Source organism: Falco peregrinus, chromosome W (genome assembly GCF_023634155.1).
Source record: "Falco peregrinus isolate bFalPer1 chromosome W, bFalPer1.pri, whole genome shotgun sequence".
Lineage (NCBI taxonomy): Eukaryota > Metazoa > Chordata > Aves > Falconiformes > Falconidae > Falco > Falco peregrinus.
Window position 1 is genome coordinate 22,050,049 of NC_073743.1, and position 24,997 is coordinate 22,075,045.

A 24,997-nucleotide genomic window follows, 5' to 3' on the forward strand; every position below is an offset into this window, starting at 1 on the left:
TTTGCCAATTTACAAAACGTCACGCAGATCACTGCTTGTTTGCCAATACCGAGGGCAGTAGGTGAATCTATTCCATGGGGAATTTTAACTATGAATCTGACTAATCTGGAACATAAAAATGAAACCACCTATTGTGAACAAAGAACAGTAACTCAATGGTATGAACAAGTAAAGGTTATTAGAAAACAGTGGAAGTCACCAGGTAAAGAAACAGATTGTAAAAAAAAAAACCAAAAAAACCAAAAAACCCCCAAACTATTTAATTATGATTTTATAACAGGATCCAGACCTAGTGCCATAGCTTGAGTTCTTCTTCCTGGGGGTCCAAATCTCCAGTTAGGATGGTGTTCTTATGATGAACAACTTAAAACCAATGTGAGCAGAAGTATCATGAAATGGAAGTGTAATAAAACTGGCCAAGGTACCCAATTAGTAGAACAATGGGACTCTATATGGTCTATGTCCATATTTTCTCATTTTCAGTATATGACAAGAACTTCTTGGTGTTTTACCTGGGATGGAAAAGTTTTTTCAGTATTACCCTGGGTCAATGATAGGTCAACTTCATCGGGAGAGAAGGAAAATAAAATAGTGCCATGGTGGAAATGTGAAAAAGTATATGATTGCAGTAATGCAGACTTAGTAATCCAAAGAATTCCTCCGTAGGCCACTGTTTTAAAATATGGTTGTTTTTGTCGAGGTCTTAAGAACACTCTCAATTTAACCAGCACTTTTACAGTTAGGAAAGGAACTTTGTTTAGTTGTAGTAAAACTACTATTTGAAGTCCAGGACATTTAGTTTGGGCATTAAGTGATGGAACCTGGACCACACATTTACCATTAGATGGTAAGGTGAAACAAATTACTTTAGGCATGCCAACATTGTGTCAAATTTGGAAGAAATCACCATTTAAAGGATCCTTAGAGAATTTAGAATTGAAACGAATAAAGAGATCTGAGATAAATGATGATATTTGGAATGAACCATTTACAGGAGTGAAAACTGGTTGGGCACTTGAATCACTTTTAAATCCTATAGCTTCATATAGAAACAGAGCATGGCTCTATCAGTTAACTGGTCAAGTGGAAAAATTAGCAAACGTTACCAAAAAGGGGTTTAAGGAATTGAACATACAATTACAGGCGACCTCCAGAATGACTTTACAAAATAGAATGGCACTAGATATGCTCCTACTTAAAGAAGATGGAGTATGTGGATATCTCAAGGATAAATTGGACCACTGTTGTATCCACATTCCAAATGTCACTCAGGATGTGGAACATGATCTAGACCTATTAGGAAAAATTGAAAAAGAAACTGAAGCAATTCAAAAGGATATGTCAGAAGATTGGCTTGGGAAAATTTTTAACAAACTGGGATGGAATTTGAGCTCTTGGATACAATCTATAATTAAAACTTTGTTTCTGTTATTAATTGTCTTTTTGATGAGCATGCTAGTATATGCATGTTTGAAGAAACAGTTTACCAATAGAATTGCAGTCAGTCGTATGATTATGAGAGAAGTACCAACTATTTCACCAAGACATGATCCATCACCAAAATATGTTGAAACAAAAGATATATGAATAATGTGAAAGTATTGAAATAATGATTTTCAATACTTTCAAAGGGGGGAAATGTTATCGATTTGTTAATAAGTTAAGATTGATTGACTTTATTTGATTGATTAATTGATTTTATAAAATCATTTAATAGAATTAAAAAATAGAAGGATAAGAAATATTTTTAATGAAACTTATAGTTGCACAGTAAAAGCTGCTATGAGATCTTCTGTACATCCTGTACCAAGGCTAGAAGAAGGGGCTGGAACCATTGTTAAAACTTAGGTAATAACTTTAGGGTTTGAAAGGTTTCTTTGTATTTGACCAGTCTTCTGTATGTAGAAGTGTATTGAAATGTCAGAATATGAGATTAATGGAAACTGGGGAGAGTCGACTGGAACAGCTTGTAGTTACCTGCCAAGAAACCGTGAACTTTAGTAAAAGGTAATTCCGGCAGGGGGAGATCGCGACCACCGACTCATATACCACCTACCCAAATCGTACCCCAGACCCATTTCTAGACCTTTCTAAGCTCTACTGCGCAGAATCGGATATAGGAGGAGAATATGTTAAAGATTTACGGGAAATATCATGGTTATGCATGAATACTTAATGAATATGTATGAATAAGTTCTATATATGGTGTCTGATTTTGAGACCTGGCATGCGTTGATCGTGAGAGGACTCGCTCACGCACCCGGCCGTTAATAAAGAAGTGTCTGCTTATCTACATCACATTGGTGTCGATAAGTTTTTCATTCCGAGATTTCGGTAACAATCTCAACCAGGAAACACGACGCTTGCAGAAAAGCCCTCCTAACTAATTTATTGGTTATTAATCGGCCTCCATGGTTCTTCCCCCAGGCTCGCGTCCTGCCCGCGGGAAGCACCCAGTGCCTGCCACCCCTGGCCTTCCTCACCCTCTGCCCACTGGCATCCCTGGCGGGTGGGTGCTGGGACGGGAGCCAGCCTGGGGGACACCGGGTGGATGGGAAAGGCTGGGGGAAAATCCAGGTCCATTTTTCTCTCCGCTCTGGCTCGTGGTGGCCCCAGCAGTGCTCCCCAATGTCACCGCAGAGCGGTCTGGCACCAAGGCCACCTAGACGTGTTTTGCTACAATCTTAAGCACGTAATGACTGCATGTCAGAGAAGACTGCATATTATGCCCTCTTTTTTTTGCAAGTGTACACTGGCTGGCTGGCAGCAGGCCACCAATGCAGGCTTCCTTTTTTTTTTTACATTCCTGGTGTTCTGTTTGCCATACATAAAACATGAACTACTGGAGGATTTACAAATGGTTGCTAAAACAGCTGAATTCGACAGCAACTCTCTCATCCCCACCACTCATGCGAGTTGAGTGACAAAGATGATAAAAGAAATTAGTAATTTGTCTTTTCATTTTGTGCTGTTGGGAACACATTCAGATTTTTGGCGTGGTGGTGTGATTATTTGCTATGGGTGTTTCTGTAGTTAGTAATTACGTATTTTTTATTAAAAAAACAACCAAACCAACCCAAATGAGTGACCTACGACACTGTCTCATTAATGGCATGGACTATGTTTAAAATAGACTTCCATGACGTAAGACTAGACCTATACAAAGAGCTACAAACCTCTACGGAGTAAAACATGAGTTAGTCATGACAACTTGAGCTCTACGAAGACTAGTGGATCAAAAGGAGCAATCCAGTGGCATCACCTATGACTCCACAGTGACGATGCCACCTGCTTTGCCCCGCTTTCATCACTTGAGATGCCAGATCTACGGTTCTGTAACGTTTCCATGATTATTCATTCATTCCTTTTTCTTATTTTTATCATTCCTTTCAGGACTTTGCAGTAATCTTCCTGGCACTGAAGGAGTGGTACCGGGAACAAGATGATTTTATGGGGTGTTGTACGTGGGTGGTATGCGTGAAATCCTGGTATGCTGCAATGCTCTGGGATAATTATCGCTTCATCAAGGGCTGTTAGAAGGCTGAGCCTGTGATAGCATTAAGTTGCTTCATTAGCCCCTCCAAACTGGCCATCTGTTCACTCAGATCGTCCTGCTCATAAACCTGGGAGAAAATACAAACACACACATAAGTGGGCACTGGGATGGGAACCAAACCCACCCACACAGGGACCCCGTCCCCAGGGACCTGGAGCCTTCAGGGATGGGCTGATGCTCACAGGGGGGATAGCAAAGCCTCTCTGGGCTCAGCACCCTGAAAACCAGGGGTGACCCTGCCAGAGCGATAGGAAATATTAGTGACCCCTCCCCAAACCCCCATTTCCCCCATTTCCCTCCCTTACATTGCACACACCCATGCTTGGGGTGACAATAAAGATATTTTTTAGCACCCAACAGAGACCTCAAACGTTCATCTAAACATGTCCTCTACCAGGGCAGGCTTGTCCGGCAATTACCTCAGCTCCTCAGCCCTTGTGATATGGAGAAATAGTGTGAAATGGGGACAATGGACATCGATTGTGATTGTATATGTCTGCTCAAGGAATGTGGGTATGGTGACTGGTCATGGGTGTGGTGTCTGGTCACATTACCACACAGCTCTGAGGAGACAACTACCCTTCTTCCTCTAACAAAGGGGCTATTTATAAAAAGGATGAGAAAAGGATGAGAGACATCCCAATGCTATCTAGAGGGAGGGAGTGCTAAGTCTTCTTGCTGGAGAAGATCAGATGGTCACAAGGACATGAATCACCTACAAACCTGCAAGACCACCACATTCCAGGCAAAGGACTGATAAGCTAATTAACATACGAAGCGAGAGTAAGCAGGTTTAGGTAACGAATATGTATAGGCGTTAATTGAATATTCATTTGTTTTATTGTATAAATGTGAGATGGTTCGTCACTTTGGGCATGCACGCTTGTGGAGGAGCGATCCCCCGTGCATCTGCACGCAATAAACATACCTACTTTATAACTTTCGAGTTATAGAGTTTAATTCCATACATCACTTGCTGATGCTGGGGAATTGCCACCATCACCTTTAGTGGGAGCAGAGAACTGGGAACAGTTTCCAGAAGCGCCTAACTGGGCTGGAGGAAAGTTATCCTTTGGGTATGGGTAGTTGCGAATCTGCAGCAAAACCTAAAGGTACCAGCGCTGCCCCTATTCTTGACAACCACTGACCCCCAAAATTAATTTCCAAGGCAAGAGCAAGAGGAGAGATCCACTGCTTTCAGACACTGAGAAGAAGCTCAGATGGTTTTACATACATATATATATATATATATATACACCCCCAGTTAGTTATTTATATGGGTTTTATTCAGTAAAAGATCTGACATTTGTTGTATAAGCCCTGCAGTCCCTGAGGTGGGATGGAGCAGGCAGCTTAAAAAAGCACCTGTGGAGTCAAGCTTAAAAAAAGAAAAAAATCCCCAAATTTTAGCTTTTCTTCCCAAATTCTGACCACCCGATGAGCTTGTTGCTTGCACTGTTATTGCCTGTAACTGCCCTTGCACTTGTGGAGCTTGAGCAGAGTCTCTCCCGAGAGCTAAATCGTGCTGCTGTGATGACATAAGATGCTGAGAGCTGAAATTACACTTTGCGTTACCAAATGGCCTGTGTGAAATTACTCCTTATGCCAGCAATTTCACCACAGAGGGCATTTTCCTTCCCGTTCCCATTCCAGTAGGAGATTCCATGGCTCTTACATCATCCCATGTCCCCTTTTCCAGCAAAATGTGAGAAACCTGATGCAACTCTACGCAGAAGTATATTTTTATGCCGTTGATAACAACAGGCAGGAATCAAACGCTGTTGTCCTGCATAAATCAGGCAGCACACCCAAACCCTCCAGACCTACATCTAAAGCAAATCTTTTGTCTTTCCTTTAGCCAGGTTGAAAACGTAAAAGGATTCACTAACAAAATGTTGGACAAATCACTGCTATAGCGTCTAGCAAAAAATTCTGCTGTGCAAGTAGATGAAAAGAGGTGATACACAATGTGTATTTAATGTATTTCTTTTTTCCCCCTCATTCTACTTCTTTTCCACTATTTCATCTTCTGGACCACGAGACCTTTCTCTAACCATCTTAATAGGAGTTAAAAGACTGTTCTAATTTCACCACCTTTTCAGTGTCACTTATCTACTTCTTCAATGTTATTCTTCTTACCATTATCTGGTATTACTATAGACTCATTTTTCCTGCCAAAATTATTTTCTTCCCTTATCATACTTCTTACCCCCTCTTTCTCGTCCCCCACTATCTCAGGGAGCTCAGGAGAGGCGGTGCGAGCTGTCCTGTGGATAATATTCACACAGAACTGAAGCACTCGCTTCTCCCCTGTATCATGGCTGCCAAAGTCTATTAAAGCCACCCGCAAAGTTTTGCCGGCTGCCCGAACTTTTTACTGGCTTTCTAAGAGCCATCAGCTGCAGCGTAATACCCAAGGCAAGGAGGGACAGACTGTTATCTCAAAATTAATGTCTAGATTGGGGCTTAGAGGCTCTAACGGGATGGTGAGGAGCCTCGTGAGCTCAGGGTGCTGGTTCTTACATTGGCGGAGTCCCCCGTCTGCTTGTGGCCTTCTTCTGCCACCTCTGGGGCCGTGGGCACCGAGACGGGCAGCAGGGGCGACCTGGCCTTCCCTGCCAAACCAAAGGAGGCCATCTTCACCTGAGCCTTGGGGAGGTTAGGCCCTGGAAAAAAAATAAAATGTCACACTGAGAACCTGTAGGTAGGACAAAAAGGGATGGCAGTGAAACGCGGGGTGGGGTGGGTGAAATGCAGCTGGTTTGATCGCGGCTGCTTGTGGTTTCGGTTGTAACCGTACAGCCTCCTTCCCTGGCAGGCTTCCCAGTAATTCTTCCCAGAGGAGCATCAGAACTGACACAAACACTTTCTAAAAACTTCCATTAGATTCCAAAGCCCACTGGTCTGAACCCCACCACTGCGCCCAGCAGAGCTCCAAGGCAGCACATTTGCGATTGCTGTTGACATTATTTTCTGACGACTGTTCTTCTGCAGCAACACAAGCATCCACATGGAAACTTCCATTTTCCTGGGAATAATACCTGGAATAATACCTACAAACCTGGCACTCCTGGAAGAAAATCTGGGCTTGGTGGTCCCTGCCAGGCAGGGCACTGCCAGCTCCGTGTGGTGTTTGAGGGAGACAGTGAGAGCGAAGAGCATGGAGCAGTGGCCAGGCTGGGGGAATGACAGCTATTTCTGTGGTCCTCCTCTATTTTTGTTCCTTTCTGTGGTTCTCCTCTATTTTTTTTCTTAACTCCCTCAAGCTGCCCTCCAGGTGGGTCACTGAACAAGATAAAATAAAAATTGTATTTCAACTTTGTAAAAAAAAAAAAAAATTCTTTCTGACTTTTTACCCCAGCTCGGAAGAAAGGAAAAAAAATAACAAAACAGATTTATTTTTTTGACAGAAAGGGATCTCCCTTCTTAAGAGCTCTGTCGAAGCCCCTCCTGCCCACCCCATGGAGCCGCAGGACTGCCTGAGCTGCCCTTTAAGGATGCATCAACCCAGAGGTCTCAGCTCTCTCCTAGAGGAAATTAACAATTCTTTCTCTCTCTCAATAGTTTCAAACATCAAAGAATAAAACCTTTGTCCTGGGCAATACGCCTCTGCGTGGCACAAGCTCTAGGCAAGACGCTGCAGGAGACACGAGAGCCATCAGTGGAAAGAGAGGCACACAAGGCATGGAGTTGGGGTACGCGGGGATAGTTTTTAAATCAGCATTGCCTGATGAAGCCAAAGAGAGATCGAATATCTCATGCATCATAGATTCAAGGCCAAAAAAGAGGACAGCAGCTCCCGGCTTGCTCGCTGCCAGCATAACCCTGCTGCCCTGAAGCTACAGCTCAGACATAGCCGCGCTCCCGGCATGAGGCCGAATGCATAGCAGCCAGTGTCTTTGGCTCTTCTCTCAGCCACCTAGGTCCCCAAAACCAAAATCTATTTTTCCAACTTCCCCTCTATGGACATTAAACCACTTTGACACCTACTTGTGCCCGCAGTCCAGTTTCACCTCCATCTCTTTAGATGTGCTGATACTCACCGGGCAGGAGGCTGCCAGATCCCCCCCTGGCACCCCCACCAGGGAACAGTAGATCCCCTCTGGAACAGCAGATCCCCACAAGGGATCACTGTGGAGTCTCACAGGGCAGGTTTCCTCTCCCATGGGACTTGGGCACAATTTTTATTCTGTTCATTTGACTCCCGTTGAAATCCAGGAGACGAATCATAAATAAAGAACCTTTTTTCTATATATTGCCTCCACTATGACCTTCAGCAAGCCCCCTGCCTTTTTGCTGTTATGAAAATGTGTACCATAATAATGACAATTAACAACAGCCATTGCTTTAGTAGCTGATCGCGCTTACTAGAGCTATTAAAAGGCATCAGTAAGTCAAGCTGGCTATCGACCATGGCATCAGAATTGGACCAGAAAGAGAAAAACAGGGTCTTGAGCCACTCCAGCCATAAACCGTGTGCAGAGAAAGGGCTGTCCCAGGGACCAGCCACAGGACAGGTTTGTACGAGGATGCCCGCGGCTGTGGAGCTGAGACGCAGGGACCAGGAGCATGGGAGAAGTCTCCATCCACCCGGGATGGACATCAACACCCACCTCTCAGAACAGAACCCCCCCTGGTTTCCACACAAAACCAAAACATCCTTTCAGGGATCTGTTTTCCCCACCAATTTGTTTTCCCCAGAGCATCACAGAGCAGCCCGGGGCGGAAGGGACCCAACCAGATTATCTGGCCTGCAAAGGGAGGCAAGATGGGACTATCTAACACCTCACCTGATCCCTTCATCACTAGATGCCCACCTGGTTGCCTCTCTTTTCTTACAGACCATTTACCACATCACGAAAGCAAGGCTCCGGAGCCTACAGCAGGGCTGCCTGAAGGGTAACGCCAGTGTGGGAAGATGGGCAGCTGCTGCCGTGGCTCTCGCCCCCCAGATCCCCCCAGATCCCTGCAGCCACCGCAGCCCTCCACACCCCCATGGCTCCAGCCAGCAGCCAAGAGCCATCGGTTATTTTTCCCCTGTTTCAAAGAATCGTGTTCACAGTTTTAATGAGTTGAAGGCAGAGGAAAACGCAATGGAAAACCAGAGGAAAAGCCAGTTGCCAGCAGTGCGTTCGTTAACAGTGAGTCCCAGTAAAGAGTTGCGAGATGGAGGCAGAGACCTGCAGATAACTCCCATTTAGCTGAAGCTATGAACCTGTGAAAGCTCAACAGAAGCTAGAAGAGATCTCCACAAAGATACCCTTGCTCTTCCAGCCCCCGTTTAATAGCTATAAGACTTCTTTATTAACAGGCCTACAGACTTCCCTGTATCTCAGGGTAAGAGCAGCCGATACAGCTATCCCCAGAGACTCCATCTTCTAAGTGCCGCACATTCAAATCAGGTTGTTTTTTTTCAAAAAGGGACTGTTTGCCACTTCCATTTCTTACCAAATAAAGCTTATTTCCAAAGAAGCATGTGGGGAGAAGATGCAGACAACGACACTCCCCGTGTGCACCCCACAGTTGCACATGGAGAAATGCAACAGCCCGATTCGGAAAATTCAAGAGCAGAAGGCAGTACCATCGCAGGCAAACCAACTCTGAGCTGCCTGGCGTACAGGCTGTACCCCTTCAACAATTTTTTCTGCCCCCCTAGGGCTTTGAAAACACCTGCAGTGCTCAGCAAAGAAGCAAACCGCAGCTATGACCCCTGCAGCTGGCAGCTGTGCTGCTATTTCTGTTCCTGCAGCGCTCACGTGCCCTGCTAAAAAGGGATTTATCCAAATCCCATTAGAGGGAATCTCGATTGCATCCCGGGACATAGCTGTGATGTGAAAAATAAAGAGAAGGTACAGCCACCATGGAATCCATGCTGTTTATTGGGTAGATAATGGACCCAAATAGGCTTTTTTTTTATACAAGTGACTTTGCATTGCGACTTGTTTGATTTTCATGGGCTGGTGGGGAAGTAAATATTTGATGCTGCGGTGAGGAGCTCACGCGGAATGCGGCATATGTTGCTATTGTAATCCTCTAAATCCCGTGGTAAAAATCATGTTTCTCGTATGCAACTCATCAATTGTAGTAATTGGACTTAAAGACCTGCTTTTCTGCACAAAGACAGATGTTCCCTCCTGGATATTGTTAATGAGAAGCCATAATGATGATTAGTAAGTTTGGTTTGTGCATCTTTTTTGCCCTTTAGCTCACAAAAGCAACAGGCAAGTCATAATGCTCATAACTAATATGAAGCTGAGCAAACGCTCCTTGTGCCTATTGCAAGTTCTTCAGTGAATGCTTTGCAGCGGGGACCATTCTCCATGGTGACGTCTGTAATACATAATTAGTCCAACAGTTGAGCCTTCTTCCCTCAAAGGACATTAAAAAGACCAAGCAAGCCTCTTGAAGAGAATTCTGGACGCAAAAGGTTGTAAGTAAACTAATTTATGCAAATGAGCAGCTAATTACGTTAAAATTGCTTTGGTTTCTAATGTTCTCCAACTCCGTGGGAGCCTCCCAAGTAAAAAAAAGAGGAAACCTTGGAAGTGATGCTGCAAGAGGCAGACGACAATACCGATGAGGTGTAACTCTGAGCAGCCCCAGCATGGATTTACCATTTAAAAGTTTCATTTTCTCCGTGGGGTTATTAAACACTTCACTGGCTCATTAGTCAGATAATATATGGCTACCAGGTGCAAATCACAGCTACGGCCGCCTCTCCCAGGCTGCCGCTGAACTCGCTGCAGGACCATCCTCGGTATTCCAGGAGCACTGCACATCACCACGGTCCTGCACCCAGCCAAAAAGAAGCCATTTCCTAAATCCATCCGCATTTGCACATATCTATATGTTATCATGATGGACAGAGAGGAAAACCAACAGAGCCTTCGCATCCATCCTCTTGATAGAGATGCTTTGGGCGAGCTCCTTCGCGTTATGTTTTTTTGAGCTATGTCAAGTGGGACACGAGATGATGTACTCAGCCAGGGGAGGACAACTCATTTCAGGGAAAGGGCTCAGGGTTTCTGCTCTTCGCCTGGCAGGGTTTCCACAGCTCAGTCCCCAGCTGCAGGGAGCACAGCGAGCTGGAAACTCTGACAGCATCAGAAGATGCTGTGTTCATGCGCAATGGATGTGGGGTCTGTATCCAGCCTGACGACCAACAATCCTTACGTGCTTCACATGTCACAGGTGTTCCGGATGATGATGCAAAATGGTGACGTGAAAAAAAGGAGTTAAGAGCGGAGAAAATGGAGATGGATGCAAAAACTGAAAGGAGCTAGTTTAGGGACAAACGGCAAGAAGCCAGGCTGGATGGAGGACGCTGGAGTAGAAGGCGGGTAGCAGCGGAGTTCCTCAATGTCTGCATCTAGGATCAACTCTGAATATTCTGATAGGCACAACAGCTGTACGATTACAAAATCCATTACTTGCAAAAGCTTGGCAGTCGCTGGAGCTGGAGCAACATAAAGAGAACTGCAGGGACCTTTCTGCCTATCTGCTGCTCATGCAAACTTTCAGATTTTCAAAGCAAGGAGGCTGGACCATGTCTCCCATCCCTTCAGCTGAACTTCAGGTGTTTAAAAGCAAGGGATAAGCCTCCGCTGGTTCTTTCACCTCCCTCAATCACCTATGGGAAGAAGCACCTTCCCTAGCCTGAGGAGAAGCTGGATGAATTGTCTTTCAGCAGATCCTCTCTCTCCCCTTTGGCTGCACAGTGAGCTGATGTGACGGGCACAGAGCAGACACCTGCTCATCAAAGCTCTAAAATTAGCTAGGAAGAAGTCAGATCTCTGAGAAGAAGGAATAGGACATTTTGCCATCAATTCTGCTGGCTCTAGCCGAAGGAGATGAGGGAAGAAAAAACCTTCATGCTTCTAATTCCGAGCCTGTACTGCACCTCAGAGAAGTCAGCGACCACCTTGGGACTTACGAGTGAAGCAATTTTTGGCAGCAGCAAGGCAAACAGCAATGGTGTTTTACAAAGTGGTGGGAAGATCCTATTGGGAAAGCTCTGTCCCAGTCGAAGGGTTTGCACGCAAGAAAAAAATGAACTGTACAAAGTGTTGAGAGGGTTTACTAGGTGCCAGTGACAAAGAGGAAGGATCTATATGATAATCTATATACGGAACAGAAAAAGTGATGGAACCAGCTTTGCCAGCAAGCCCTGCGCTTCTCAGAAAGATTGTGGTAATTTGCTTTCGCAAGGTGGTAATGCAAAACTCCAAGGCAAAGAGATTTTTTCCATTAACCTCGGTGAGATGTGGATCAAGCCTCCCACATCCATGTGTTCTTGCCAGAGATCACCACCAGCCGGGCTGAGGAAGGATGCATCTCGGCTAAAACCCCAGAGAGTGGCCACAGTAGCAATTTAAAAATAAAATTGTTTTATCTTCCTAATATTCTGCTCTTGGCAAACGCTTACAACCATCGTCAACCACCATGTGGGACAGCAGGCAGGACAGCGGGCAAAGTCTGAAAAGAGGATTTTGCAGTAAGATGCGCTATGTTGCTAACTGGTTTCAGTTTTAAACCTGCAGCCATTCTAGTCTATCGATTTCAGAGTTGGAAAAAATGCTCTGTTCAATATTTGATTCACCTAAAACTCTGATTTTTTGGTTGTTGGTTTAGGGTTTTCAACAAAGTAAAAGACCTACATTTTGGATCACACAAGATATTTCTAGGCATGTCTCAGAAAACTAATATGGAAACTTCAACAGAGAATTTCCAAACGGGGGATGCGGATAGATTTTTATATCCAGTAGCCCAACAGACAGGGCACCCATCAAAGACGTGAAGGGGATCTGCAGCTGAAGATCATCTGGTCTGAGGTGGCAGATGGAAATGGATCTGTCTCCTGGGGTGCAAACAAGCCTTTGTTCCCATCAGAACTGGTTCTTGGAGGATGAGGCGTACCAAGATTAACCCCGTATAATGAGACTACAGAAGTCAAAACAACTGCAGAAATCAGAAGGTAATGTCAGACTTGTACATAAACGAGGGCAATCTTTGCTGGCCCTGAATCTCACAGCTTTTCCACAGGTTTTTCTACCCAGCAGGACAAAAGGCAAAAACTACCCGTGCCATCAACTAGAGCTGCGTCTAGCAATGTCCATCTGTAGGCACAGAGGGATCTGCAAGGCTGCTCTCATGGAGAGATGTCGTAGCTCGTAAAACTGAAAGCGATCGAGCTGGAAAATTAAAACTATTTCAGAATTTCATCCATCCCCGATGCTTCTGACAGTAAGGAGACTGGCAGCCTGAACTTCCAGTGTGGGGAAGGAGCGCTGTACAGCAACGCCAAGCCAGATCTTTGCCCTATTAAGCAATCAATTAAGAGCTGATGGGGTATGCTGCTTATCTGGCACTACAAAGAGGTATTTTCTCATAAATGTCCAACAAAAAAAAAAATCACAATAGGATCAAATGCCACTCTACAGGTTAGTTGCTGTTTCTACCAGTAATAACAGTGTCAATTTAAGTGACTTTAAAAGCTGAAACATAAAGATGAGACTAACAGGTAGAAGTGAAGTCGCCTGTAGCTCCGTGGCAGGATGCTCCTGTTTAAGACAGTGCCTATCGGGGGGACAGAATAACTAACTCTATGAAAAATATTATTTGAAGACTCAGCTGGGAAAAAAAAATCTTTCCTCAAGAAAATGAGTCTCTAAAAATGATTTTTGTGGCGATAATCAACGCAAGGGAAAGCCTCCTAGAAAGAGGCAAAGTTTAATTTAGAAATATAGGATAGTAGGAGAAAAAGTAAAAAGATAAATTAAACACAAAAGAGAAAGAGGTCATTTAATTACTCTTCAGAATAGGGTACCAAGCAAGCCCTGGGACTGCACTGCTGAGCTTCACACGTTTTTACGGGCTACGGCTTCAAAACAGGTATCGGAACGGTGAGCTGGGAAAGGACAATTCCAGAGAAAAACAACACAGGCTGCTGAAACACGGGGAAATACGAGAGAGGTTTGATCTCTGTCTTCCCAGCTGCTTTTCAACTTTGTAATCTATTTGCTGGAAACAATGTGTGGGATAAACATGGGTTAGGGCAAAAGTGACTGGCTGGCTGCAACGGCTCAGCGGTAATGCACAGTCCCAAATTAATACGGAGCAATTATACAAGAGGTGGAAAATGCTTTATATCTCTGCTGATGAAACACAGGAAAACAGAATGGCCCATCCATAAATCTTTCTATGAATTTACAGTATGAATTATCCGGAAAAATACATTTTTTTTAATTATTTGACTGCTTCCTTGTATCAAAATAGATCATTTATATCAAAGGGGAATCAGTTCACTTATCCAGACAAGCACCTAAATCCACGCTTCACTTTACACCTTCCAGTAGTCCCATGAATTTTAATGAGACAACTCAGGTGTCTCAAGTTATCTACATGCTAATTACTGGGGCCACTTTCCTCTAACAGACAGGACCGGCCCTTTTGTGACATTTGTGTAGCAATACATCTCCCAGCTGAATGGAGAAAGCTTGTTTTCAGAAAAAGAAATGTAGAAGAAAAATAAACATTTCAAAACTGAAGCCTGGGGGGGCGGGGAGGTAAAAGCTTATGAAATAAAAGAATAATTTTCTTTTGAACATTTGAGTTACTAGTGCAAAAAGCTAGGAATTCAGAATAAAAGGTTCAAGAATGAATCATTCCCATATTTGCAGTGAATTTATAGACCCTGCTTACTGTAACTATGATAAAGAGAAGTCCATAATCTCATTTACACTCATCATGAAAACATGAAAAAACCCCACCCTTACGCCAGAAAGATTTTTATACTGTATTAACAAAAGAGTTCTTAGTTGCCTTTAAATTCAATGACTGAACTCAAATTAGAAGCGATAGGTTTAGGTTTTCATTTGTGTTTTATATTGGCGCTGGGATTCTTTTACTGTGAACGGCAAACTTAAAAAAAAAAAACAAAAACCCAAAAGACAGCTCCAGATTTTGGTTGCATGGCTAATTAATTAGAGCGCATTGATTGTCCAGAATATCACTTACCAATTAAATCGTCACTTTGTGTGAGGGGGGATTAAGCTCTCTAAAAAATGGATAGCAATTAAATGCATAAGCCTAGCACCACAGTGATCAAAGTTCACATCTCCAAAATTTGCCTAATTTGCAGCCACAAGTTTTATTCTTGGAATTTCCATCTCTAAACTCTCCACCTGAGATCCCACCTTCAAGACACTTGTGTCACCAGGATTTTACCACTGCTCCTGTCAGGAGCACTGTTACCAGCACGATGGGAAGCCTTACTGTACTTGGTCTATATCCACACTTCTAAGGATCGCCGTAATTCCAGCCCCCGCCGAGGTCCCAGACCTTTGCTCTTTGGGATTATGATGGCCCAGGAGTCACCGCTTAATACCCAAATACACTTTATTCCTCTTGACTTCATCCCTTATTTATTTGACCGTTAGCGTGTGGTTTGAACGGCGGCTTTGCAAACCTCCAGCCTTATCTTGTTTTTCTGGTTCTTTTCTTACAATGGCTTCAGGGAAAAGGGGGAAATAAAAAAAAAAAAAAGCAGAAAAAAAAAATCCCTCATGGAGCTCATTTTCTTACCAGGCTGTCTTATCCCATTTGGTAATGAAAACAGTGTGGGGGTCAGCCTGGATGCGGGAAGGATTTGTTCGAATGTCCAGGCAATATCCAGCTGCTGCTTTTTACACAGGGATGTTTACTGCCAGATTCCTTCACCTCACCCTTCGCTTTTACTCCCTAAGCCAGCCGAGTTTGAAAAGACAAGATTTTTTTTATATATATATATATTTTTCCCCAAAAATAGCACAGAAATAAACGTTGAGCAGCTCATCTGCAGTGCAAGCCTTCCCCTGTGCGCCCAGCCCACCGCCGGCTGGGGCATTCCTCCCAGCTCAGCAGTGAGAAGGAAAATAAAGCTTGATTTTGCTGTATAATGAAGTGGTTTCTAGCTCTGGGGTATCACTGAGTGATTCCAGGAAGACCGAGAAGATGACAGCTTAGATTTCCAACTGCATTTTTTATTTTTTTTAGTGGAGTAGCAATAGAAAAAAAATGCAGCATTTTTACAACCTCACAAAAGATACAGGAGCCTGAAAAAGCTGAAGTTTTAAAACTGTGACAGAATATAAAAAACACCAATTCACAGGTGGTATTTTCTACCACCTTGCACTTGCTTCTGGAGAAGAAAAATGACCTCCTAATTCAGGATCATCAAGACCTAAAAGGAATTCTCATTTGTGAGGGTAAAAAAAAAAATAAATCTTTCCCATCCATTTCTGGAATTTATGTCAGATCTATAATGCAATAAGCTCAACACTCCATCAAACATTTTCTATTTAACCTGAAAGGGGACTAAGTCAAATCACTTACATGCCTGTGTGTATGACTTGCAAAGAGGAGCGAGTGCAGCCACAGGGTGGACTGGAAGTACCACGGAGTGATTCTCACGCCTTCAGAATAACTATCAGCAACCTCAAGTGCTCCATCGTTTATCCTATAAAGGATCAACGGGAAGGGCTTAATGTGAAGAGTTCAGATTTACTGGGCTCCAGGGAAAAAAAAAAAAAAATAATTAAAAAAAATGGCAGATTTAGCTCTGGATTAGGCTGATGTCATGACCCAAAGCCAGGAGCACAGCCTTTTCAATATTTATTCATATCCTCATGGCAAAATCCTCCACAAGTGAATAATGATCTTTGTATGTCTTTTTTATGAACCGTATGATAGAGTTTAACAGCTAATTATACTGCCACTACGGAGATATAGTGAATAGATCAAATATTAGAGGAGATACCTCCTTTTAGCATCAGGTCAATCAAAGCCAAGAAAAAGCCCCGCGCTCATCCCTTCCCTGGGCAAGATCCAAAAATTTATTTTGACATTAATACTGCGTGAGGGCCAGTGGTAGGCACCAGCTCCAGGGCTATGAAGTCTTTGCTGGAAATCTCCGGATCAACCTCTACAATCTTCTCCCCTTCCAAATTCTGCAGGATTGTTCCATTAGGTATGGACTACCCAAAGGGATAGGACACCTGATTAACATGCATTTAAAAAAACAGAACAGCAATGTAAAGAGTAGCTTAATTGGTTCAAGTGTTGAGTTTATCACTTCTTGCCCTATTGCTTTATTCCATAGGACACGTAAAAATGTCTTTAGTTTTAAAAAATGCAATGAAAAATTAATTAATTCCATCTCTCAGGTTAAGGAAAGCAACAGTTAATCCAATGTGGGAATTTGCTAAGAGCCTTTTAAAGCTGAGATGTCCCTACGTGGGGCATAATGGGCATTGATGGTCCCTAAGGGAACCACCTCGACTGGTCCACAGGGAGCTCGGCCAGCGGGGACTAGGGAGGAGGAGGGACATGTCAGTCATCTTTTCTCGGAGGCTTGTTCCAACAGAGAAATACCTCACAAGCCTTGAAAAGTTCTCAAATATCCTCAAAATTTCCCTTTTGTGGGTATCTATCTACGGCTGGGGCATCATGCCCGTGAGTAGTGTTAAAGACCCAGAACTGCCGGTGACGTGCTGTCCCTTTTTCATTCCTTTCTCTCTCCACTCCCATTCTGAGTGAAAAGAAGAGAGATCTGGGTTCCAGAGGAGCGGGATTCGGGAGTGGGTACAGGAAGAGCAGCCTGGGTTGGAGGGACGAGGTGCAGGAGCTGGGCACCCTGCGCAAAGGAAACCTTGCAACGAGAAATCGGGAGAGGAGGCAACATCACTCTGGCTAACGACTCCGGGGACAAGTACATTGAGAAAAGTGAGAGCAACCATACATAGAGAGAAATAAATCACCCCCAACACCTCCAAACAGCTGAAAGCAGAGCAGAAATGAAGTTATATACATTTCTAAAAAGTAAAAAATGTGGTTTCAGTATTCCAGTGAATACAATAGGTCTGAACGCCATATAAAAGCCAACAACATGTTTTTGTCTATGTGATAGAGTCCAGAAAACCAGATTTTTTCATCCCTTTAGCATTTGCTTTATTTATTTCCACTGCTTTATGGCAGATTATTGCCATAAACTTTCAGCTCTTCATTTTACCTAATGACACATTGTTTGCATCTGCTTATGTGAGATTACTTACTGAAAAAAAGGCAATTTTCTTTTTCAGGATGATCAGATTCTTTATGAAGACATGTAACATGCCCTGAGTTCCTCTCTTTGCCATGCCTCCTAATTATAATAGTTAAAATGTAAACTCTGACTGACTTAGAGAACAAATAGTCCTTTCAAGGTACTGGGTTTACTTGCTAGAGTAAGACAAGTAGAATTGGATCCTCATAAAGTAAAATGTGGTACTACATAAAGATGAATGGACTCCGTTATATATAAAAAATAATTCAGCAGCACTATTTGGCAAAAGCCGTTCTCCAGTAAATAAGGATTTATCTACTTCTGTCTGCTGTCAGAAACTGCATTACTTGCTGATGGATAGCAGGTGCTTCCAGTAAAAAAGCAGAGATGTTTTGGTAGCTTGCTTGTTGCAAACATCGACCTAACATATGCTGTATGGCAAGAAAGCTACGCTTGCAAAGCTGTGTAAGAATAGAAGAGTGAAGCTGAAATCTCCAGTTTGTCTGAGCCAAACTGGAGATTATCCAAGCTAAAGGAGTAAGGTAAACAGTTAAAACGAGATACCAGTCTGCAACCCCCCCCTTTTTTTTTTTTTTCTCCTTCTTAATAGCTCTAGTAGCTAGGGTCACTGAGGCAAACACTGCTACTCAAACGATACCAGTTCATGTGAAGAACACTTCTAGCACCGGGTCCACTTCACAAACAAAGCAGATACCAGATACATCGCCCAAACGTTCTCATTCCAGACAAGGGTGAATTTTTAAAACAGCTCTCCAGAAATGATGCTGCTCTGGAAACAGACCTAGAAACCAGCCAGAAAGGCACCGTTCCCCCCACCCAAGGATGAATGTCCCCCTACAGCCACGTGCAGCCTTGACACCAGCCTGCAGCTTCATTCAACAGTGGCACCGGTCTAAAGCCTTTTTTTTTTTTTTTTTTAATTTTAAATATAGAATAATTTCCTTTCTGTTCCTTGCACGCTTGCTATTTAATTTTTAAGTAGCTTGCACACTGGAGTGGGTTGCAGTCAGTTCTTTTCCAGCATACATAAATAGTCTTTTCATTATCAAAAAGGCAAAGCCTTGAAACAAGAGTCAAGTGGCACTGGTTCAAGTTACTGTAGCATAACAGGAGACTGGAAACAAGACCAAGTGATTAATTTGACATCTTATTTAAATCATTTTTATCACTTACTTGTTAACTCTGATTTCAAGCTGTTGCCTTGTCCTGAATTTTGATTCCATTTTGTCAGAATGAAATACTGGATTATTATCATATAAATGTACATATCCACTTTCCATTCTGTCAGCACTCACAGATCTGGCTTCAAGGCACGGGACGGCCTCGCGCTATCTGTTGGGTGACAAACTGTGTCACCAGCTCAGCTGTGGTACCGCAGCCCTTCCCCCCATCACTCTTACCTGTTTGAGACAGAAGCGGTGTGTAAGGGACTTTCGGTTCTATTGCACTCATGGGCGGAGGTAGCAAGGGATTGGCAAAGCTGCGCAGAGGGTGCGTAGGGCGGACACAGGCGGTGGGGATGATTCTGCTCGGGGCATCCTCACTGTTGGAGTGCTCAGGCTGCGTCTGCGGCAGCAAGGGCAGCTGCTGCGGTGCTGGGCCTTCATTAACAGCTGCAAGAGAACCATCCGGGGGGGGGGGGGGGGAGGGAAGACTATTATGGATGTATTTTTTAATGTCTCATTTCCTATTTGTATGGTCATTTTCAACAGAAGGGCCAGCATTTGCCTCCACCCTCCAAGAAGGTGCAGATGTGTGAACAGTCCCATCAAAAGTCATTGGCAGCCAAATTAAAAACCATTTGAAGTGCAAAACAACTTCCTTAAAAAAAACCCAACAAAACAAAACCCACAATATTTTTTAGCTCCTTCTGTCTTTCCTCTTTATGTGCTTTTAGATATTAAAAATCCATAAAGACATAAATACATCACGTGGAGATTGAAACAATCTATGGCTATGGAAACTCGGTGTGTCCAGCATGACGATACTGTTCTAGTCACAGTGGGGAAAAGCTGGAGACAAAGAAAGGACTTAATTCATTTCCACATAACCCATTACCAATATTGTTTTTCCTGGAGACAGCGGTAACGGTTAGTGTGCCAAAGCAGTGGATTGCTGCTTTATTAGCCTATATCCAAAGCCAGTTCCTCAGAGATTTAAATGTTCCATGTCAACCTCATATAAAAGATGACCTCGCTATGTTCTGCGGTATTCCTTAAAAGAAGCTTTCAAGATCAACCTCTGTCGTGGACTTCCCACGCCAGGAAACACAAGCAGGCAGCTGAAGGATTAATGAAAACAAAGGTTGAGACAAAGAGCAAAGCCCGTTATTCCTACAACCCTCTGGAAACACGTGTGGTACCCAAACTTATAAACTGCATCGTCATTATGGCGCTGTCGGAGTTTTCAGGATGCGTACAATCCACAGTGCTGGCATCACCGGTACCACGACGGTAGGAAAAGGTGAGTTGTGAACTGAGACCTACTGAAACCTGTTAGATGCAAAACAGCCTCGTCCTGTAGCCTACAATCAGAGTATCTTCTACGGAGTGTGTCGAGTGGAGAAGATGCTGCATAGGAGGAAGGACAGAAGACACCAGCAAGAGGCAGGCTGCGCACTCGCACCCCCCTGACAGCATCGCTGGTCACCTAACGCTCACTCGTGGTCGTGGAGAGAAACTCACTGCTGCTGTTTACACAACACTGTACCACGTCATTCAGACTTTAAGAAAATACATTTTTCATTTAAAAAGAAATTAAAAATAAATAAAAAAGATTTCCATCTAAAAAGACGTAAATAAGAATCCCAAAGAAACCAGATTATTTCGTTCTTGTAAGGGAACGGAAATGGGGATAAAAAAATCTTTAAAATCTCTTCCTGACCACAATGCCTACCCTGACAAGCCAAACTAGGTAAGAATTAATTACAAGGAGGATTGATAAGCGTAACTCCACTGCGGTGCTTTGTGGATGGCATTTCCCCGTGCACCAGGAAAGAGCCAACCCAACTGGAAACACCATCCCTGATCTCCAAATCCTGCACGGCGCCTGCTGCTGAGCCTTTCCCGGAGCAAGGACCCGCTGGGGCACATCCTGGCCCCTCTCCCAGCTCCTGCCCCACGGCCCCGAGCAGCAGCACTGGGAGAAAGTTCTCCTCTTGGTGAGAGTGCCCGCTGACGTTATTTGCAAGCAGAACCATGGAAGGAAGAAGCCAAATGGATAGCGAAGAGCCCCATCACAACAGGAACTTCATCTGAATGTGTTGGTGCTGGTCTGGCATCCCCAGGGTATCCATGCCAGCTGGGATGGCTTCCCAGCATGACAGTTAATCATGCAGCTTGTGGCAGGGAACAGATATCTAGGAAAAACTCAACCTTCTGCTGAAGAAAACCACTTTCCTGACACACAGCTATCAGAATTAGTTATTATACTGGGATCCAAAATGCTCCAGAGGACCTGGTTTCTTTCACAGCCTGCTGCAACAACCAGAACTCATTGTGCAAGTAACATGCAATTACACAGCCAAGTCAAATCTGAAGTCATTTTATAATAATTAATGTCAAAGTATGTAAGTAATTACAACCTACTAAGTGGAAAAACAGCTTTGAAAAATGGAAATGAGGATTTCTCCTCATTTCCACAGCCCAATTGCTCGTTCCTATGGCAATATCACACTGGCAAAATGCAACACGGTGGATAGGAACCCAACTACAGGATCAGACCAAGGTCAAAATCATTCACGGTTTGTGGATAACTGGCTAGCTGAAAAGGGTCACATAGACATAGTCCAGCTGGCTGGACAAAAATGCACATCTCTCTCAGCTTATCTGAAGTAAAGCAAAAATACACTGTCTTTGGCTGTCCTTGTTACACAATAACAGGAAGATTTTGGTGGGAAAAGAATGTTGCAGGTGGGAACAGATAACTACAGAAGAGAAACAAGGGGCGGGCTTGGTATTTAGGCAACTAACCAATAATGAGCTTAACTTTTGTAATATGTATGAGCTAATTATAAGAAGGCATAAAAGGTGACTGTAAGAGACAATAAACGAAGTCTGCTGATCACTCATATTGAGTGACTGTGTCTTCCCTCCGTCGCGACAACGGTTCGTAAAAGTTTGCTCATCTGCAGCTCATTTTCTTTTTTTTCACCTTCAAGGCTCTTTACATTGCCCTGGCTCTGCTCTTCCATTGCCTTCCTTGCCCAGCAGACCCCTTGCTCTTCTTCTCCTCGGACTAAAATTCTCCTCAAGGAGGGCAGCGACACTGAGGCTGTTTGTAACAGGGTAGAGCAGGAGTGAGAGCTAGGCCCATCCCACCTTTCCTCACCACCCACACATTCCAGAAGGTGTCCCAGCCTGTTGCTACTTCGCTCTCGTCCTAGTCAAGGAAGATGCAAACCAGCGGGTGAGTCTCACCGAGGGACGCACCTGAGGCTGCAACGCTTTCTAGTGCAAATCCTTGGCCAGGGCTTTGCTCAAAGTAAGAATAAAAGCTTTTGCCAATGCCCTTAGCCTCAATATGTCTTTTGGCATGTTTGTCAAAGACTGAACTTCCTCCCCAGCCCAACGCTTTTCATCGTGTCCTTAAGGACAGTTCTTCTGGGAGGCTCTTGACCTCTTTGGAGAAACAAGCAAGCCAGACACTTCACTGCTGCTGGCCATCAAATACCTCCTTGGTATTTTCTGCAGTGGTGCTCTCGGATAGCAAAGCTTTATTAGCTAGCATCAGCATAATGGCCTCTGCATTAAAAGGCTATTAAATTACGGCTTTACTGTATGGGTATGTCTTATCTCAAAGATTTAGTTGTAAAACCTGGAGACCTACATAACCGTTATTACATAAAAGACTTCAGGTTATCCTCCAGCTATTACTGAAGAGAAAGGTGTGATGACTCTATTAAAATTAGAAGCTAGAGTTGGGATTTAAATATTGAAGGTAAGTGGTCTAATGAAGGTGTTTCATGCTTGAGAAGACTTTTTTCTAAAATAAGATGTGCATGCTTGCAAACATAATGAGAACCATCAATCTGCAATTCTCTCAAGTCCCTGCAGGAAGAGAGGATGGATTGTTTATTTGAAGGATGGATGAAGATGAGCACATTGCTACTGCTGCCTATATCACCCACATCAGTCCCCTGCCTAGCAGCCAGATTATTTGCCTTCATACAGCACAACAGAAGTGCCCAAGAATTCTGAGTATTTCCACAGATCCAATTATTACCCTATTGTTTTGAAAGAAGGTAGACTCCCAATTGACCTTTAAGATGGAGCAGATTAATGCACCATGCTGCATTCCCGTTGCAATCTTTTGCTCTTGAATTCCATGCCAGAGTAAGGCAAATACTATGCTACACATGAAGATCTGTTCTAAAGCCCAGTAAAACCAATTAGGGTCTCGTTACTTTGGAGAAACCTTGGATAAAGTCCTACTTGCATTCATTTTATACACGAGGAACATTGGGAATAAGCTTGCTTTGAACACCAATAGCTGTGGACACTGCTCACCGAGCAGAAGAATATCTGATACAGAGTCTTTTGATCTTCCCTTTGCTTTCGCCTAATTGTTGTTTCTGACGATGTTGTTAACCATTTTAATGAATTTAGGTCTCTGAACATATTTTTACATCGTGTAGCTGCTATTAAGAGGTAACACTGGAAATACTCCCACTTGGATTGGTAGCTATTGGCTCTGCCACAGTCTGAGGTAATGAAAAAATCAATATGGATTGAAAAGAAAAGGTAATAACAACTCAAAGTATGTGATGGTAGATGGGGACTTAAAATGACTGAACTTTACTCCATATCTGCTAATGACTTTCTGTGTATTTTTGAACTTACGCAAGTTGTAAATATCAGGCGATCGAGACTATATAGCTGTGTCCTGTTGACAAACCAGGGCTTATTCCCGCTCAGATCTTTGGATGTTACCGCAGCCCAAGCAGCAATATTTTTTTTAGCAGGTTTAATCGTCAGGCTACTACTCTGGTGCAATTCTAGGTACATCCCAAAGAGCAGTTTTGAGGAACACTTTTAAAAAATTGCCACTCCAAAGCCAAATCATGGAAAGATGGCAGAACCGTTTTTAAGTCGTATGTGGTTAAACCAAGCCCTGCTGAACCCAAACCCAACTCTTGAGTAAAATGACCGTTTCCACCAAGTCCAGAACGCAGCTTCTGCGCTAGAAGGGATTTAAGCTTCCCAGCTGGATGAGCTCACCGCAGAGCTGACTGCTTGCCGCCAGAAAGCCAGCTCCAAGAGGAAATGTGCTCAGGAAATATTTGTGTTAGTGCATCTCACCTTAACAGCTCGTTGTACGAAAAGTTACCTCCATTCCATAATATTTTTTCTACGGCTATATCTCAAGCTGTTAATATCATTGCTGTTTCATTGTTCTGGTTTACACAATTTTCAATCTTGCTTTTTTAATACTAGCAAATAATATATCTCTATTTTTTGGAAAAAAAAACCCAACCAAACACTGTATTTTCTGAACATCTCCAAGCTCATCTCAGATGAACATCTCAGGGCGCTACACTGATGAATGGCTCCCTCTAAAAATGGTGCTGTTAGACCACTTGTAGTGTTTAAAGTTAGCCTGAAGAGAAGCCCTCTGCCTCCTGTAAAAGCGTGATCAGGATGGGACCACAACGTGGTCTGTTGATGCTGACCAGCATGCGGGTGGGATAGGGCAGGACAGGGATGGGGCCACCTCAGCACCTCCCAAGCGGGATACGGTTTCCCCCACCTCTCTTCTTTCCCTACTGGAGACCATGCTGGCTCAGCATCTCCACTAGTTGTGGCAGTGGGGAAAAAAAGAGCAGCTTTTTCCTTCCGTAACACATGGCAAACTAGGCATGTCACCATCTTCTCCTACCTGTCTTGATAACGCTGTAAGCAGTGGGTGTGATGGAGCTCCGGAGGAGAACGCAAGCCGTGGGAAGGACTGGTGACCAGACAACAGTCACTTTATTATGGTTCAGAGACCTTTTCTGTCTGGAAAAAACTGATATTTAGCAATTGTATTGTATGGCTGGTAGTGTCATCAGCAGTAATCAAACAGGCGAGACAGCTTATTATTCAAGTCAGCCGGGGCCTGACTCTCCATCCTTTTTTTATTTATTATTTATTTTCCTCTTCAGTAGAACATTTGTCCTAAAGATAAGCTGCAGCACTCAAATCTTTGGGTCAATGAATAAGGCCTTCAGAAACAGAAGAAGGTGTTCAAGCATTGTCTGTATGGCAGGATGCCGAGCAACACCCTCGCTAATGGCACGGCATATGATTTATTCAGGGATTGCTACGTCTTGATCAATAAGTGCTCGGTCATGCAGTACCGCA

General features: G+C 43.6%; 1 protein-coding gene across 1 annotated transcript in view; it reads right to left on the reverse strand.

The window, feature by feature from the left end:
* Positions 1–17,025: 17,025 nt before the first annotated feature.
* The window catches only part of LOC129783058 (netrin receptor DCC-like), a 34,414-nt gene continuing 26,442 nt past the window's right edge, over positions 17,026–24,997 (reverse strand). Inside the window, exons 7-8 of the mRNA XM_055792718.1 lie at positions 19,058–19,270; positions 17,026–17,123 (exon numbers count right to left, since the gene is read on the reverse strand). Of these exons, the coding sequence (XP_055648693.1) occupies positions 17,026–17,123; positions 19,058–19,270 (311 nt within the window). The remainder of the gene's footprint in view (positions 17,124–19,057; positions 19,271–24,997) is intronic.